The 16,825-nt window shown below is 39.3% G+C and overlaps 1 protein-coding gene across 6 annotated transcripts in view; it reads left to right on the forward strand.

Annotated features, from left to right (window-relative positions):
* Window positions 1-16,825, forward strand: part of greb1l (GREB1 like retinoic acid receptor coactivator) — a 53,159-nt gene that overhangs the window by 16,849 nt on the left and 19,485 nt on the right. For 2 of the 6 annotated variants that reach the window (XM_023295305.3, XM_055014673.1), the window contains exons 2-8: window positions 5,677-5,788; window positions 9,675-9,834; window positions 11,004-11,186; window positions 11,899-12,075; window positions 12,260-12,436; window positions 12,565-12,687; window positions 14,058-14,180. In XM_023295305.3, coding sequence (XP_023151073.2) covers window positions 9,678-9,834; window positions 11,004-11,186; window positions 11,899-12,075; window positions 12,260-12,436; window positions 12,565-12,687; window positions 14,058-14,180 — 940 coding nt within the window. In that variant the 5' untranslated portion in view covers window positions 5,677-5,788; window positions 9,675-9,677. Of the gene's footprint in view, window positions 1-2,614; window positions 2,844-5,676; window positions 5,789-9,674; window positions 9,835-11,003; window positions 11,187-11,898; window positions 12,076-12,259; window positions 12,437-12,564; window positions 12,688-14,057; window positions 14,181-16,825 lie in introns of those variants that run through there. The other 4 variants (XM_023295306.3, XM_055014676.1, XM_055014674.1 and 1 more) reach the window with 3 other exon arrangements.

Consider the following 16,825-nt stretch of genomic DNA (forward strand, 5'->3'; position numbering starts at 1 on the left):
AGATTGCCATGTCTGTAATTGCATCGTCGTGGCTGTTGCCAAGGGTGTGTATCAAGACCAGCATCTGCAACTCTGAGACACTGAGACTGATTATTTTCTGTCCCTGCAGTTATTTTTCATCCAATCATAAATCTGCTTTCCAGTTTGCCTGAAACACTGTTATTTCTGTTTCTTCTTAAACAGTTTCTCATGTTCATAGTTTCTTTTTTTCTAGCTTTTTCTTAAATTGTTTCATCTACTTCCTACTGAGTTGATTCCACATACTTTTCCCTTAAACCACAGTTGTTCACATTCACAACTGTGTTAGTTATCATATATTTACACCAGAGTTATGTGATGACTGGCGTACGGTTGTCCTTCTGTCTGTTTGCCTGTCTGTGGGCAACATTACTCAAAAACGGATTAACGGACTTGGATGAAGTTCTCAGGGAAGGTCAGAAATGACACAAGGACCAAGTGATTTGTTTTTGACAGTGATGCAGCTTATAGTCTGGATCTGTGGATTTGTTAAAGATTTCTGTATTATTGCGAGATACCAGCACAGCGTCACTGTAACTATGACAACAAGTGAATGCTACGTTAGCTGCCTGTTGACAATCAGATGATTGCAATCCTACTACAAATTGACCGCTGTGGACTTATCGGGACTTATTCATCAGAAATCATACAACTAACAACTGATGAAATTGTGGGGGTGTTTCCGAGTCCCATCAGTTCCTGCCGTCTGCTACATATTTAGGTCACACAATTTAGTATCCATGCATAATGTACACATGCATAACACACACCTGTACTCAGCGAAAGGTAATTTTCTATTAAAAATTTCATCCGTCGGAAATGATGCAAAGACTGAGCAGCCTTGGCCGGGTTATGACACTCTCTGAGTGCTTTTCTTGTTTGCATTTGTACCAATCTGTAAAAATGAAAGATCTAGATTATCATATTTTACCAAAGTCAATTTCTTACCATAACCCTGTCCTAGCAACTCGCCAGTCATACATGGCTTTGTAATCAATTCAGGAGTTTTTTTCTCTCTCTATCACCTGAAAGCTCATGCTGGTTCAGATTTCCTCTCTCAGATTCAGAGATCACGGCAGTGTCTCCGTCTTGCTCTCAACCTTCCTGGTCTGCTATCTCTACCCTTGTTGTTAGCAGAGGCTTCAGAAGCAGGGACTCAAAGCTCCAACTGTTCCTAGGTATTCCTTTTAGTGCTGAGCCAAGTTTGTGGTGGAAGTCTGTTAACAAATAATACAAATCAGCAAATGTCTCTCTGGTATTTTAAGCATTTGCTATTGAGCTTATGAGATATGATCAGAGACCTTCACAGCAAAGAGCAAAGAGTAGTACATTACAACACTTTATATACTTGCTAGTTGGAAGTTAGGGAGGAGGACTATCCCATACCTCCCATGTGTAGTTAGGCACAAGCTGGTTATTTCTTATCTTTCTTATGAGGGAACAGTTTGAGCTCACCCTGAACTCTTATCCAGAAAGAGCCCAAGATTTTTCCTCTGAAAGCTGAGAAAAATGTGCAGTGGGGACGACAGTGCATTTTTTTGTCACTAAAAACTGAGTAAACATGCATAAGCATATTTTCCAACACACAGTACAGTTAGTCATGAAAATCTGTGTTTGCCATTCAAAGTCAGGAAAGAATATAAGTTACACTGAACAGAAAAACATTGAAGTTTTAAACTGTAATCGTTTGTATTGGATTGGAAATCTTTAATGACATGTCAAATTATTACAGTATGAGGAAACTCGACTCTAAAGAAAAGGGATTTGAAATAAGTTTAACATTTTTCCCACATGTGGTAGAGGTACATGTTTTATGCTACGTAACTTCACTTCCACACTGTGCTTTCAGCTGTGAAGACCCAGGTTTATTTACTGGAAATGAGTTCACTCTCTTGATAATATCATGATAAGGTGTGAGCACCCATCACTAGGCTATAATGACATATAATCCCCAACATTTGCCAGCGCCTGTTGATTTGTGGTACATTTCCGTTTATTTATTTTGACCAGATGAGCCCCTGGTATTTATAGCGGGAGTAAAAGCCTAGTGTGGGGTCAATCCCGGGTAAGGCTACCAAGACAAAATGTTCAAGCTGACCCGACATTCTTGTCCCCATTTTGCTGGGGACGGATTCTCCCGTCTCTGAATTGGCCCGCAATAAAAAAGTTGGGTGTGACCACAAGAGACTGAACTGAGCTTGAGCGTGAGAGCGAAAGTTTAATTTAAAGACCCTGCCCACCCCCCCCCGATCCCCCTCTGCTTTTTCGAAAATGAAAACTTCCACATGACGCGGTGCCAAGTGGCGGATGTCTTGACGTGCTGGGGGTCACGCGTGGCAGGGCGCTGAGGCTGTGTGGCAGCGGGGAGATGTGGGCCCCTTCTTCTTTGTTCCCCCCCCCTCCCTCCACATCTCTGCAGGCCTCCAAGAGCATCTGTCACCGCAGGGGGTCAGCAGGGCCAAGATGAATGAGCCCCCGGTGGATTCCCTCCCTCCTTGGCAAATGGCACAGGACAGAGGAGGGCACAGGGGACGGGGGGAGGGGTCTGCGTGGATGTGTTTGTTTGCATGTGAGTGAGAGAGAGAGGGAGGGTTTGTCCTGTACTCAGGGAAAGAGTGGGATTCCCAGCTCTTTCTGTAGAAGATCATGACAAAGGTGACTACCAGGAAGGACTGAAACTCCACATGCTGCCTTGGATATAACTCTTCTCGAAAGGATTTACAATTTCGCATGGACTGTATTTTGAAAGCTGTCCGCACATTTGGGATTTACTGCATTTGATTTGGATTTTAAGGGTTCATCAGCTGGTCGAGGAGTCATGGAAGGTACAGCAGAGGCTTCTCAAACGGCTCGCTGTGTGTCACATGTGGCCCTGATGCAGCATTAATGATATGGGCTTTTAGCACCTCATTTAGAGAACATGGAGTGATGTTTGTCTTTTTTCTTTCATTTCTTACCCCCCATCCCCCTTTCTCTCATGTCTGATGGGCAGTGTCTTTTCTGATGTTAAGTGTGTGAAGAAGAGTGTGTCTTTCCCGCATTTCAGCTGTTGCTGTTGGCCTTAAATGTTAAAGCATAACAATGAGGTGAAAACGATTTAGATATTTATCTAATTCCTGTTAATATTTTATTTGATTTTGAAGACCAAAAAAATTTAATAAAAAAAAAAGAAAAAGAAAAAAACTCATTTATTGTCTAGGTCGTTTTAGTTTAAGTAACTTTTGGATTAAGTGATTTTATTAGCCTGTAGTTGTTTAATTAGTAAACATTAAACAAGAGCCAAGTGGAAAGCCGAACTACATGCACAGTGTCAATATCTTTTGCCACTGTTTGTAAGATATTTATATGGAATGTAAAAAAAAAAAAAAAAAAAAAAAACCTGTAGAATTATTTTTCACATTTATTCAGCTTTGTTGGGAAGCATCTGCTCAAACCTGTTGGGGGAAATAAGTCTAATCCTCTCTCTTTCCCTTTATTGTAAACACTATAATGTAATTATGCAGTTGAGAAAGAAACAAAAGGACTGAAAAGAAAAAAGTCTGGCATAAAATACAGATCACCTTTAATGGATACAGTTAAATAACCCAACTCTTTTTTAAGTTGAAAACATATGATTTGAGTAAGGATTTCACCCCATGCAAAACTGTAACCATTTGCACCCAAACCACAGCAATAACAGAAAATTTCAAAAATGTGAATATTGATGCTGTTTTTAATACATTTAGCTTGCTTTTGTGTGCCATTAAGAAAAAGCTCAACTGACAGCTACAGATTGCTTTATTTTACATTTGAAGAATATTCAACCTCAAATTAAACATTCTACATTCACAGTGAAACTAATTTTTTTTTCATTTCTTTTCTGATAAACGGGAAAGACACTGGGCCAGACATGAATTTTTATGGTAGTCTTTACTGGTATTCAGTCTCTCTGATGATGGCTGACTGTACATGCAACCACAAGCAAAGGATGATTAAAAAAAAAAGACTGCTTATACTGATACTTGTTACCTGGAATGTTATCACACTATAATCTGTTTTCTGCACTTATGGGAATTATTTTTAGATTTATATTTTCATACTTTTCAGTACAAATAGCTGGAGATTGCATGATTTATAACACGGTGTGTTTGCACGCATGTACAGTTGTACGTGAGCAAAAAACCTTGATTCCTGTCAGACTTTAAGTAAATTCCTGAAGTGAGCAACAAGACAAGCACGTCAGCTTAAACATTTCCTCAGATCTCAACACTGAAAAAGCAGGACCTTATTAAGCACCTCAGGCTTCGCTCGTATTGACGTCTAGGTTTACGGCTCCTTCATCTGCATCTCCAGAGCCATCTGCGTCTCCTTCTGTGTCATTTAGCCTTCACAGCTAGATAAGCATCAAAATATTTTAAGACTCCGCTCTGTGGATAATTAGCAGTGTGTGAGAGCTTTGGTTGAGTCTCCTATCCTCTGTGGGAACACCCAGCGAGGGACAAAGCATGAAGTTATGTTCTAAAGCTAATTTTCCTTCACTTTAAACAACATTTTTATTAAGAAATTCAGTTGCTCTGAAAGTAATGGAGTGCAAATTTCTGCCTGACATGCTGACATTTTTAACTCTTTGATACGCTGTATCAAGCTGGCTAATCATTCACAAAATAAGTTCCAGTGCAGTCGTTAAATGGAAGTTGAACCGGCTTGTGTACACTTGCTATTTGAAGGACTTGGACCCCAGACCAAGCTGAATAGCAGCACAGGCAGAGGTGATGACCGGCTAGATTGTGACAGCCAGTTTTGAAGGGAACTTTGCTTCTGTTATATCAGAGCCTGAGTGGCTAAACAATAGTTTGTCAAAGGGTCAAAGTAACTGGTAAATCCATTCTGAGTGATTGTGTGTAGTGTGTGCTGCTACAAACAAAAACACCCAATTGTGTTTTATGAAAATAGCCCAAGGGTCATGGTATCACATAACATAGTTGTAGCCTCGTAATAGTGAGTACATATGTCACGATTTAAGCTGCTCTTAATGTTTGAGTGGCCATAAGTGCTCTCTTTCATTTTGTGAATGAGCATGTTTTTTTGGACTGTGGTGACCTGTAGTACCAAACTATCAGTGGCATATGTGCGTCAGAGGATAGACGTTTTGGACTTTCCGTACAGTGCTACATTATGCTGTTGTTTGTTGTCTTGCCAAAAATTCAACAGCCTACAATTCCATTTTGTTGATATGTGCAACAAATGAAGCTGCCAATGGAAACTATCATTTATGACTAATTTATTTGTTTGTTTAAACTGGGATAAAACAATATTTTTCCAGTATTTTTTTGGATTAACTTTTAGTTTTCTTGGGATATCTGCCTGAGTCTGTCGTGTTACATCATGTTTTATATGTTTTTATTTCCAGCAAATGTCTTATTGTCTTCCTAATGCTGATTTATTGACAATTTCCATAATGTGAAAATGCAGAGAAAGAAGATTTATGTTTTAGGTAAAATACATCTTGAAAATGGAATCCAACACAGAATGAGTTGTTGAGATGATTTTAATGAACTGTAATTTACCCAAACATAGAAAGTATAATCCTGGATACTGAGCAAAAACCTAATGTTTTTCACTGTATCATTGACAGTGACATATTTTGAACTAATCAGAGATCTCCCCGCTCTCCCCCAGGTCTTGAAGCAACGAGTTAGATGTCTTTGCTGAAAGTTTCTGCTGGTTGGTAGTGATCCAGCATGTAGCAGAGGTGAACAAGTCCCTTCACGCCTGGGAACAGTCCGACAACGTAGGTCACCCTGTTTTTAATTGTAGTTCTAATGTGCTTTCTGTGAGAAATTCAGAATTCAGTGTCTATGGTTTCCTGTTTTGTTGTCATGGTCTCCTCAGTTCCACTGAGTGAAGATGAGCTCATTCTGACCTGGGGTCACATTCATGCAATCTGTTGATGCCACCCAGGAGCAGTGGAATGGCCTTGACTAACCATCTGATTGGCTGTTCCTGACAAGAACACCTTTTTTTTTTTCAGCCATTAGCATTTAAACATTAAGCTGCTTCTTCCCAGTCTGTTCATTCTGTTTGACCATCCATCAAGCAGACTACAGCTAGTTGCTGACCTGAAATAGCTCTGCCACTACAGCTGACCGTAGCAACCACCTGAGTCACGCCCCAGAAACATTCGTTAAATGACCTCTGCCACAATAACACTTTGTTTTAAGTTGCACAGGTGATAAAAGGTCAGTCTCTGTGTTCACCTCCGGCCTACACCAGCTTAATGACAAATCTGTCCTTTGGGGCTTTACGGTCAGTCAGGCAAAGAAGCCTCTGGAGCCTCTGACTTCCCAATCAAACAGACAGTGGCTACGTTCAAATGCCCTCTGGTGCTCATTTTCTCTCTTTTTTTTTGCCCTCTCCGTCTTTGTTTCATCATGCAGTCACCTTCCTTCATCAGTTAAGCAAGAAATACTGCATTCTCTTAAGCTGCTTATCTCTTTGACAGGACAGTCAGGCACTGTTAATCTTGTCTTTTGTCTGGGTTGGTCAGATTCCTCTCCAGGAAGGTTGTTAAGTAAACACAGGGTCTGGAACCTGTCCAGGCGTGGGCAAAATGAGACCTGGGAGGCAAAAGGCATCTCCAACTTCATTCCCACCCTGTCCATTATTGACAAAATAAAAAGGTTCTCAGGGTTTCTGTGTGGCCAACAACTGCAAACTGTATTCAGTAACTCACTGACCGATATGTTCAGGGTGTAGTGGGGCAGTAAAACTAACAGAAAGCATTTATTTATTTGACTAACACAGAGTACCATTTTATACTGTATTAAGACATTATTACTGTCTGTACATTTTAGCTGAACTGAAACAATGATTCAATTATTCTGATAATTGACCAAAAGAAAACTATTTTTTACAACTGATGATTTTTTTTCTACCGCTTTCCAAGATGAGTGATGATCGTTTTAAAGGTCTAACATGACCTATTTGGCATTTTTAAAGGAGTTTTAGTGAAGGGTCAGCTTTAAATTGCCTAAAACATTTCAGTTTTGAATCATGTTTTAATTTAGTGAAATTACTTTTACACACAACTAAAATCTAGGGGCAATGTTGGGTTAGAAAAACTTACATAGCCGAGCATCGTCACAAAATATAGTTACAACACATACAGCTGCCATTCAACAGCTGTGGAGGATCTTGGTTGGACTTTAATGAGGTGGTGAAGCTTTTCCCCAACAGCTGAAGTCTTCAACCTGGGCGTCTACTTGGCTGCTACAGTGCTGTGTCACAACAGTGGTCAAATGTAGTCCAAGGACAAACATAAAAGAGGCCTTTCAGGCCAAACTTGTGTGTCAGGAAAGCAACCAACCCCCTGTCTCCTTTTTTCTTTCCTTTTTCTACTTCTCATCTCACACAGTTTAAACACTCTTGATTACTGGCTTGGTATTAAAAACAGCTCTTGTGATGTGTTTTGACAAATTGAAAAATGGGAGTGTGAGGAGGACTCTCTATTGTGTAATGAATGGACTCTACCAGGGTTTTTCCTGCATAAAGACATTTTGGGCACGCCTCCTTCCTAGAGCGATTCTTGCCACTCAAAAATTTAAAAAATCCCCAGCTCCAAGCAGATAAGAGGTTGTAATTGAGATTTCATTTACTCAAACGTAATCGTAATATTTACTTGCTTCAAACAGTGAGAAATGGCAGGATCTGTGAAATGAGGTAACATAGACTCGTTGCCTGTACTATATGCCGCTGATCATGCTTTACTGTTGTGCATAGTCACTCCCCAAAAAGCCGTTTCTGAGCCAGGAAAAACCCAGACTGGAACGTAGCATAGCGATTGGTCAGTGCTGCTTTTTCACCACATTTGGAGTGCTTTCTGTCTCTCCTGCCCTCTGTTCCTCCTCTTGCTCTCTTCTTTGAGGCCACATGCTCAGCCCTCTCTGTCCAGCTGCCACCTGCCACCAGGGAGCCAGCCAACCACACTGCTGACCTCAGCAGATGTCCCTGAGTGGACACTGGGGTGGAGGGGGCACGGGGGCAGAACAGGCAGAATGACACAACAGACAGAGGGAGAAAGAGACCAAAAACAGAGAGGAAAAATGTAATTGGCTTCGGCCATTATGTTCTAAGTGAATTAGATAAAGTATATTGTTACTAGCAGTAACTTTTGGTTAACCAAATACCATCGTTATTATAGAATAGGACGGATAATATCAACAGCAAAGCATGAAATACACTCTCATGGGGCTGCAAATACAGATTGTTGTCACAACTGATGAATGTGACTGTTATTTTAATGATTTACTGATCGATAGTTTGATCTTAAAAAGGCAATGTTTTTAAATATTATTACTAATGATATTAAACTTTATTTATAGCACCTTTTAAAGTACAAGTTACAAAGTGCTTCATAAGACAGTAACATAAATAGATGGCCATAAAATCATCAGAATCAGATCAGAATCATAGGTACAACATAGCGTGTTAAAACAGTCGTGCTAAAAAGGTAAAAATGTATTTAGAAGAAATAAAGACCATTCAAAGGAATTTAGTACTCAAATAAAATCAGGAAAGGCTCTCTGATGAAAGTATGCTTTAGAGAAATAACTGACTGCTGATGTCGCAGATCATTTTTGAGCTTTGGCACCTCCACTGCAAACAGCCAGGACCCTGGAACAGACAACAGACCTCTGCCAGAGGGCCATAAGCTGGTGTACATAATACTAATAGGTAGGAAATATGACTAGAACAGAAAGTGCTCAGTAAAATCTTAAAATAAATCTATCCTAAAAGTACTGAGAGCCAGAGTAAAGAGCCTGAAACAGGAGTAATATCCTCATGTTTCCTGGTTCTGGTTAAAAAAACCTGTCAGCTGAGTTCTGTACAGTCTGGAGTCAATCAATAGCTTTCTGGTTCAGGCTGTTAACAAGGCTGTTACACTAATCCAAGCCTGATGGAATAAAAGCATGTAAAATGATCTCTGCATCTTTAAAAGTTAGAATAGACCATATATTTGAAATATTTCTAGGACAATTAAAAACAGGATTGCACAATCTTTGCAATATGCTGCACAACAATACAATAGAAATTGCAAGTTTTCCTGACTAACAGTCTAAAACTTTAAGATTTTCAATTACAATTATATGCAACAAAGAAATGTTTTCAATTTTAGACGTTTAGCTTTTTTTGCAGCCTATGGAGCAATTTCACCTAAATCTTTGTCATTTTTCCCTGTTCATTGGAAATGATTTGCATTTTGTGATTTAGCAAAGCTATTTCCACTGCCAAAAATGTCCTTTGAATATTTTATTTTTTTAAGCTAAAAGGAGTCCAACAAGGAAAACACATGAATGCTGTACTGAACCATAAGACTTTTTTATATTTACATTTTTACATCTATAAAGCATAATACAAAACCACTGATTAACTAATATTGTTTGTACAATAATCTGTTTGAATCATGAAAAATAAAAATATAATTTGACCTACTCTGACCTAAACTTTACAAGAATACAAACCAAAAACATGAATGCGTTTGTGTGAGACACCAGTTGCTTTTTTCATGCTGTCTGTTGAGTTTGCAGTTGTTATGAATGGAACTAATCAATCAATTGAGATGTGTAAAAATATAGCTATGCTTAATTTCTGTTTTCTTCTGCTCTTTCCTCCCTCAGATAATGGGGAATTCATATGCTGGGCAGCTGAAATCTGCTCGATTTGAGGAGGCCCTCCATAACTCAATTGAGGCATCACTGCGCTCGACCAGTGGAGATCCACAGCCCATCTTCACACAGCTCTACTTAGAGCCGGAGTCGTATCCTGGTAACATGGAAGGTAAGGATCTCACATGCAATTAGCAAATGAAGATCTGGTTTTAAGTACTGCTTCAAAAACGTTTTGCTTCAGGTTCACTGAAACTTTAAATGTTAACATTTGTGGTTTGAAATAAAACTACATGGTACAATTCTGTGAATTTTTTGCTGTTATGATAGAAGGAATTATTAATATCAGCGAGATTTTCATGTGTACATTACTAATTATTCTCCAGTAGTTGATTAAGCATCGGTTTTTGCACCAAAAAAATGTGTATTGACTCGTTACCAATGTTGCAATATTGACTCAAAGCAGACAAATTGTTGTTTATGCCATAATTTAGAAATGCTTTGTTTTACTGGTCTGTAACTACCACAATATTTCCCAGTTACTGGAAAGAACTGTGTTGTTTGGTAGAAATTAATAAAGAAAAACACAGATTTCCTTACAAGATAGACTGTCTTCAGACTCAAATAAATATTGATTCCTTATTAAATTATTTGTATTTCTTGATTCTTTATTTCTGTTGACGTGTCTGTCAACTAAAGACTGTAGTTTGCTCTTCTGTACCTCCCTGTAATTCTCCATCATTAGCAACAAATGGTTATTTCAAGGAATCTTACAAGCTAATTGTGGTTCTGTGAATTACTCCCCTCAGTGAAAATCTTTTTTTTTTTCTTTTTACCTTAGCATGTCTATATGATGTTTGTTATATGCTAGTAGACTGGCTGAGGGTTTGCACCGTCAAACTTCAGTATGCTGATAACAGTCTCAAAGACACAGATTTAGACATCCAGACTTTCATATATCACAAAGCTAAAGAACCAATCCTGTCACCTTGGAGGGTGGAACTTTCTGTATTGTCATTTTTCGTCAGAATTGGGGTCTGGCACAAACGTGTATGGCTGAAATTACTCCAATATTACAACTTTGTGCTATTGTGTAGGGAAGAGTAGTTTTACAGTATTTGAGCAGAGTCATAGGTGAGCTGGGGAGGGGTGGCTGAAGAGAGAGGTAGGCAATTATAGATCCCAACATTCATGAGGAAGCAATGGTGTAGGATTACATCTCAGCCGTTTTTAGGTAGGAAGGAATGCTTTTAAAGAAAAAACTGGGGAGAGGCCGTAAATAAAGTGTACTAATAATTCTAATCATGCTCTAGTAAAAATACTCTGATCTAATGTGTCCAGCAGGCGTGAAGTCGAAGGCTGACATGGTGCTCCATGGCGGGGAGCAGCCAGGACACGAGCTTATGAATGACCACTCATCCAACGATCTGGAGGAGCTGGAGGATGAAGACGACTCAGACAGCAGCAGTCCTCCACTTCCCTACCTTCAAGCTCCTGCACCAGATGGGTGCTGCACACTGGATGGTATAAACTCATATAAGCACAGTTATATTAAATTTCAGAATCACAGGCCGTTCACTTTCACATTTTTACTCATGTTGGACTCATTTTTCATTTCACTATAAAGTCCTGCAGCTCTATGGAAAAAGCACAACCATGCCTAGAAATACAAAGAACTCTAACATGTTGCCATAAATACCATGGACTGTAAATAAATGAAAAATGAAAAGTTGGAATTTTTATTTTTTGTTTTATAAAAGTTTAACCCAGCAGGGATCAGCATCATGTGCAGCATTTTGGCAAGTGTGCACAGGTGTTACCAATACCGCGAAAGACATACTATAGATATTTACATATCTCTACATACTATAGATATTTTACTAATTACATGTTTAATTTGTTTCCATACTTGTCTTCTGTCTGCTCTGTATAAGCACAACCTGCAGTAGCCCAGTTCAGCTGAAAAGTCTCACATTTTGTCACACATGGCTTTCCAGTGCGCTGAGGAGCACAGAGTTTTCAGGGTTTTTTTTGTTTTTTTTTAAAGAATCTGATTAGTGCAGAAGGTTTATTTTAGGGGACCTTTTGAAGGAGACATGTAGAATAAAGTGATTTTGATGAAATATCAAATGTCAGGCGAACCTAAACCTAGAATAACTTTATATTTCTTCAAATATCACATCAATTTCTTTCTCTGACTAAAAGAAAATAAATCTAATCCTTTCTGCTTTCCCAGGGTTCTGTCAGGCCGGAAAGGACCTTCGCCTGGTCTCCATAGCAACAGAGTCCATCGAAGTCCCAGCAGGCTTCAAGCTGGTTGGTGCTAAGTCTCCCAGCGTCCCTGAGCACATCCTGGTGTGTGCTGTGGACCGCCGCTTTTTGCCTGATGAGAATGGGAAAAATGCACTTTTAGGTCAGTCTGTTCCCATGGTCTGAGATAAAATGAAGGAGACAGATAGGTATCCGCATCATTTTAAGTTCCTGATGAAATAACTGAGTTCTGCCATTAGCACGTGCAGGTCATCCTCTAGAATGTAAATCTTTATAAGTTATGGTCGTGAAATAACACGGTGTAATTTCTGTTACATTACTTCCAGGTTTTTCAGGAAACTGTGTAGGCTGTGGTGAAAAGGGTTTCAGATACTTCACTGAGTTTTCAAATCACATCAACCTGAAGTTATCCACCCAGCCCAAGAAGCAGAAGCACTTAAAATACTACCTGGTGAAGAATTCTCAGGGTGCTCTGTGCAAAGGACCCCTCATCTGCTGGAAAGGTAAAAACAGCTTGTAGACTCCTGACATTCTAAATCTGCTTACATTCTCATCTTAAAGTGCACCGATTTATTTCCTGACGATGTGCTGTGTGTAATCATCGTTGCCCTTCCTCTGTTTGCATTCTCAGACAGTAAAACCCGTCAGTTCACAAGCAGTGTGTCAGCCTCCAAACCCAGCTCGTCCTCCTCCTTGAGCAGTAAAGAAAACGGAGGCACCAGCGCACACAGCTCCTCTCCATTTTCCCTCTCAGGTGATACGACACACTTGGAGCACAGATGCGCTTAATGCAAGATAGTGATCCAGTTCAGGCTGACATGGATTTACTTTTGTGCAAGATGACATTTCTATCATAAAAATAAAGTTGCTTTACTAAAAATTGCAAACAGTGCAAGATTTTGTTGAATTTCTTGCATACTTTCTTAGTAAAAATGCAACGTATACTTATATATTTCACCAAAAAGTCATTGCATCTCTTTATCTACACTTCCAGTCAAAAGTTTGGACATACTTTCTCATTCGGTGCTTTTTATTTATTTGTATTATTTTCTACATTGTAGATTAATACTGAAGATTAACACTTTTTTGTTTACAACATAATTCAATATGTATTCTTTTATAATTTTGATGTCTTCAGTATTAATCTACAATGTATAAAATAATTAGATAAAAGCCATTGAATGAGAAAGTGTGTCCAAGCTTTTGACTGGTCGTGTATGCTGGTAGGCTTATGTTGTTGCCATAGGGACGGGTTGTGGTGGCTAAGCCCTGAGATCTATGAGGTGAACCACTACAATAAGTCCAGCTGTCATCTCATGACAAAGACAAGACTTTGTTGCCTGTGCATCTTCCCGTTTGGTTATATCATTGCATTGGCACATTGTTGCATTTTACAAGCAGCAAATATCCTTTTTAATGCTTTCATATTTTTGTTAATATCAGTTTGTTGTTGCGGTATCTGAAATTAGTTGTCAACACTGTTGAAGCATCCTTCCTCATGCAAATGATAATTAATAAGTAAAAACTGAACAACAATGAAATCTAATCAAGACAGGGTCAGTTTCTTGAGATAAACCAATAACTAAATGTCATATGACTATGAGACACATTCTGCTTCTCCTCAAGGAGATGTTGTTCTTCTCTGACCTCTCATAACAAGAGCGCCTGTTCCCTCTTTGATTGAAAAAAGCTCCTGGGCTTATGGTATTGATTTGTCCTGAAACCTGGAATCTGCCTGTCAGCAGAGACTTCACATGTTAATGTGCTAGACAGCTGAGTGTGATGGCATTACTCTCACCTAAAATCTCATGACTGCAACCTTCAGGTACATCCTTCCAAAGATGTCACTGACACACTCAGAAAGTTAGAGTCCAAAACATGCTCTCTGTGCCTAATGGCTGTTCATCCTAAAGTCATTCATGAAAGCAACAGTTATGATCTGATTGTTGTATAGACATAGACAAGAGACTGTTGAGTATTTGACATTTGTTTGAGGGTCAAAGGCAACCAAATGACCGATCAGAGAAATCGTGAGTGTTTAAACTGCCGTTCTGAGCAATCTGAATATCAGTGGACAAGGAGACACGTGTTGTAATGATATCATGGTTTTGTTTTCATCTTTAGATTCTCCACCCACCACAACGGCGCAAACATCCTCTGTCTTCTTTGGAAGTCAGGACCTTGGCAGAGACTGTAGTTTCCTTAAACCTCTGGTCTCCACACCTGGAAACAAGACTCTGCCAATAGGTGAAGGTCTTTTGCATGTTATGTCATTCTGGACAGGACAGCTGATACAAGAAACAAACATTGCAACAAACACTAAATCAATTTTGACTACAATCACCCACATTCCTCGCCGTGTCCAGGCTCTGACACTGGTGTTTGCAAGGATTTTGATGCCGATAAGCCTCTGTCTTTATGTGGGCGACACTTAAACGGCCTTGCCCTTACGCTGAATGGGGTTGCTTAGCTACAGGTTTGTTTTACATGGTTCAGCATAAGGCAGATGGAGCCGTGGCTGACCATGAAACTAAGATTAACCTCTGCTATGGCCTGTTACGACACACACATGTACACAAACACACACACAGCATGCACACACAAACACGTGCATATGTATACACACCAATCAATACTGAAAGAAGAAATGCTGTAAGGACTTTTTTTTAGGCTTTGGTATCCATTAGTCTGTTTACAAGGTTGTGATATCGACAAGCAAAGGCTACACACAACAATCAATATTTGTTGAGTGTCTTGTATACACACTTAATATGAGAAGGGAAAATGGCCAATTTTAACATGTGTAGAAAATCAATAATCCACTGTTAGCACATTTTTGTTTCTTTATTTGTTGCTCATTCTCTGCAGCAAGTTATCGTTGGGAAAATATTTTTTAGATTAACTTTATTTAGTTTTATTTTGGTGTTTGTTGGGTAGACGCTCTGATACACACTGAAATTTCTCAACATGTCATGGTTGCAAGGCAGGACAGCGGACCAAAATACAAAAGCATGCGTAGGCAGGAGGAGCTGTTGTAAGTTGCTTTACTGCCAAACACACAGCTTACAGACAAGCTGTTTGGCAGACAATAGGCTAAAGCAGAAGTCACATGGCATAACAAGGCTTGAATGCTTGCCTGAACACACAAAGAAAATCTGGAGATTGGATCTGGAGTAGAGTATATGCACTGCAGGGTGCACTTGAGGTGGGTGTGGTAGAGAGGAGCCTGAGGATAGAAGGAGAGGCTGAGGCCTTCAAGCTCTGTGCCACAAAGCAAGTTTAACTCTCGTCAGGCTCCATACTCGCTCTCATAAAAGGGAGTGTGTCATTTGAGTCTTTTTTTGCATTTAATGGACTGATAGCTTGCGGCCTACTTCAGTCAAGAGGAACATGTTGTTGTAAAAGAGAGCTATGAGGAATTTACAAATGTCCTACAGCCAAAAGCATTGTCACTGCAAATGATGCAATAGTGTGCTGTTAGAAAATTGTTAACCATGTCAGTTAATGTATTTGTTTTACTTCTTAATGCACTCTCAATTCAGTGACAGATGCACATTCGAGCTGTTAAACATTAAACTTCATACATACCGGTATATTCAGTGTTATCTGTGATAAATACTAGTGGACTAATCTTTTCACTTGGCCAAGGAACGCGGTGGAGTTATGTGACGATCAGAACTGGTTTGTCTGTTTGTCTGTTAGCAACATTACTCAAAACCAGAGTAACGGATTTGGATTAAATTTTCAGGGAAGGTCAGAAACGACACAAGAACCAAGTGATTCGATTTTGGCAGTGACGTGTTATAGTCTGGATCCACAGATTTGTTAAAGATTTCTGGATCATTGCGAGATAGCAGCTCCTTACTGACGATCACATGATTGCAATCTTACTACAGTTCGACTGCCGCGAACTTATTGGGACTTATGGGTTGGAAATGATACAAGGAACAGTTGCCGCCCGCTACATATTTAGGTCACGGGATTCAGTACCCGTACATAACTTACACATGCATAACACACACCTGTGCTCAGCGCAAAGTCATTATGTGTGTGGGTAGATCTACAGGGTGTCCATAAAGTCTCTTTACAATTTTAAGAATTTATTACAAAGGCAGTTGATAAGATATCTTAGCAAGATTTGTTTTATTGTAATCAGTGTTTATTAAAGTTTGTAATCACAATGAAATTGTGTGTCTAAGGTATCCTGTTGGTGAAAGACGTACTGTCTCCTCAGATGTTCTTGCTTGCCCACTCCTCCCTTTATCCAACACTGTCTTTATCTCCATAAATTTCTTGTACCATGCACGAATTGAAGGACGTGATGGTGGATCTCTTCCATACTTAGTTCTGTAGTTTCACTGAGTCTGCACGTCCAATTTTGTCTCAATAAACCATGATGCACATTGTGCCTTCTCTTGAGGAGTAGCCATTTTTTAGGGTTTCATTTAACAGTACCTCTTTCACCAACAGGATACCTGAAACTCACAATTTCAATGTGATTACAAACTTTAATGAACACTGATTACAATAAAACAAATCTGGTTAAGATATCTTATCAACTGCCTTTGTAATAAATTCTTAAAATTGTAAAGAGACTTTATGGACACCCTGTATGGGTTAGGGTTAGGGTTAGATGGCCATGTTCTATGTTGCCATGATTTCTGATCATCAATAACTAATAAGCAAATGGTGCATTTCTAAAAAAATAAAAATAAAAAAAAATAAAAAATGCTACATTTCTGACAATGCCATATGGGAGAATGAACAGCCTTGGCGGAGTACTGCTCTCTCTCAGTGCTTTTCTTGTTTCAACCTGTGTTCTAGCAATACAACATCAAGCAGAAAAGCAAGACAGTGCATAAAAACATATTAATCCGAATTGTGCATCAACA

Source organism: Amphiprion ocellaris, chromosome 10 (genome assembly GCF_022539595.1).
Source record: "Amphiprion ocellaris isolate individual 3 ecotype Okinawa chromosome 10, ASM2253959v1, whole genome shotgun sequence".
Taxonomy (NCBI): Eukaryota; Metazoa; Chordata; class Actinopteri; family Pomacentridae; genus Amphiprion; species Amphiprion ocellaris.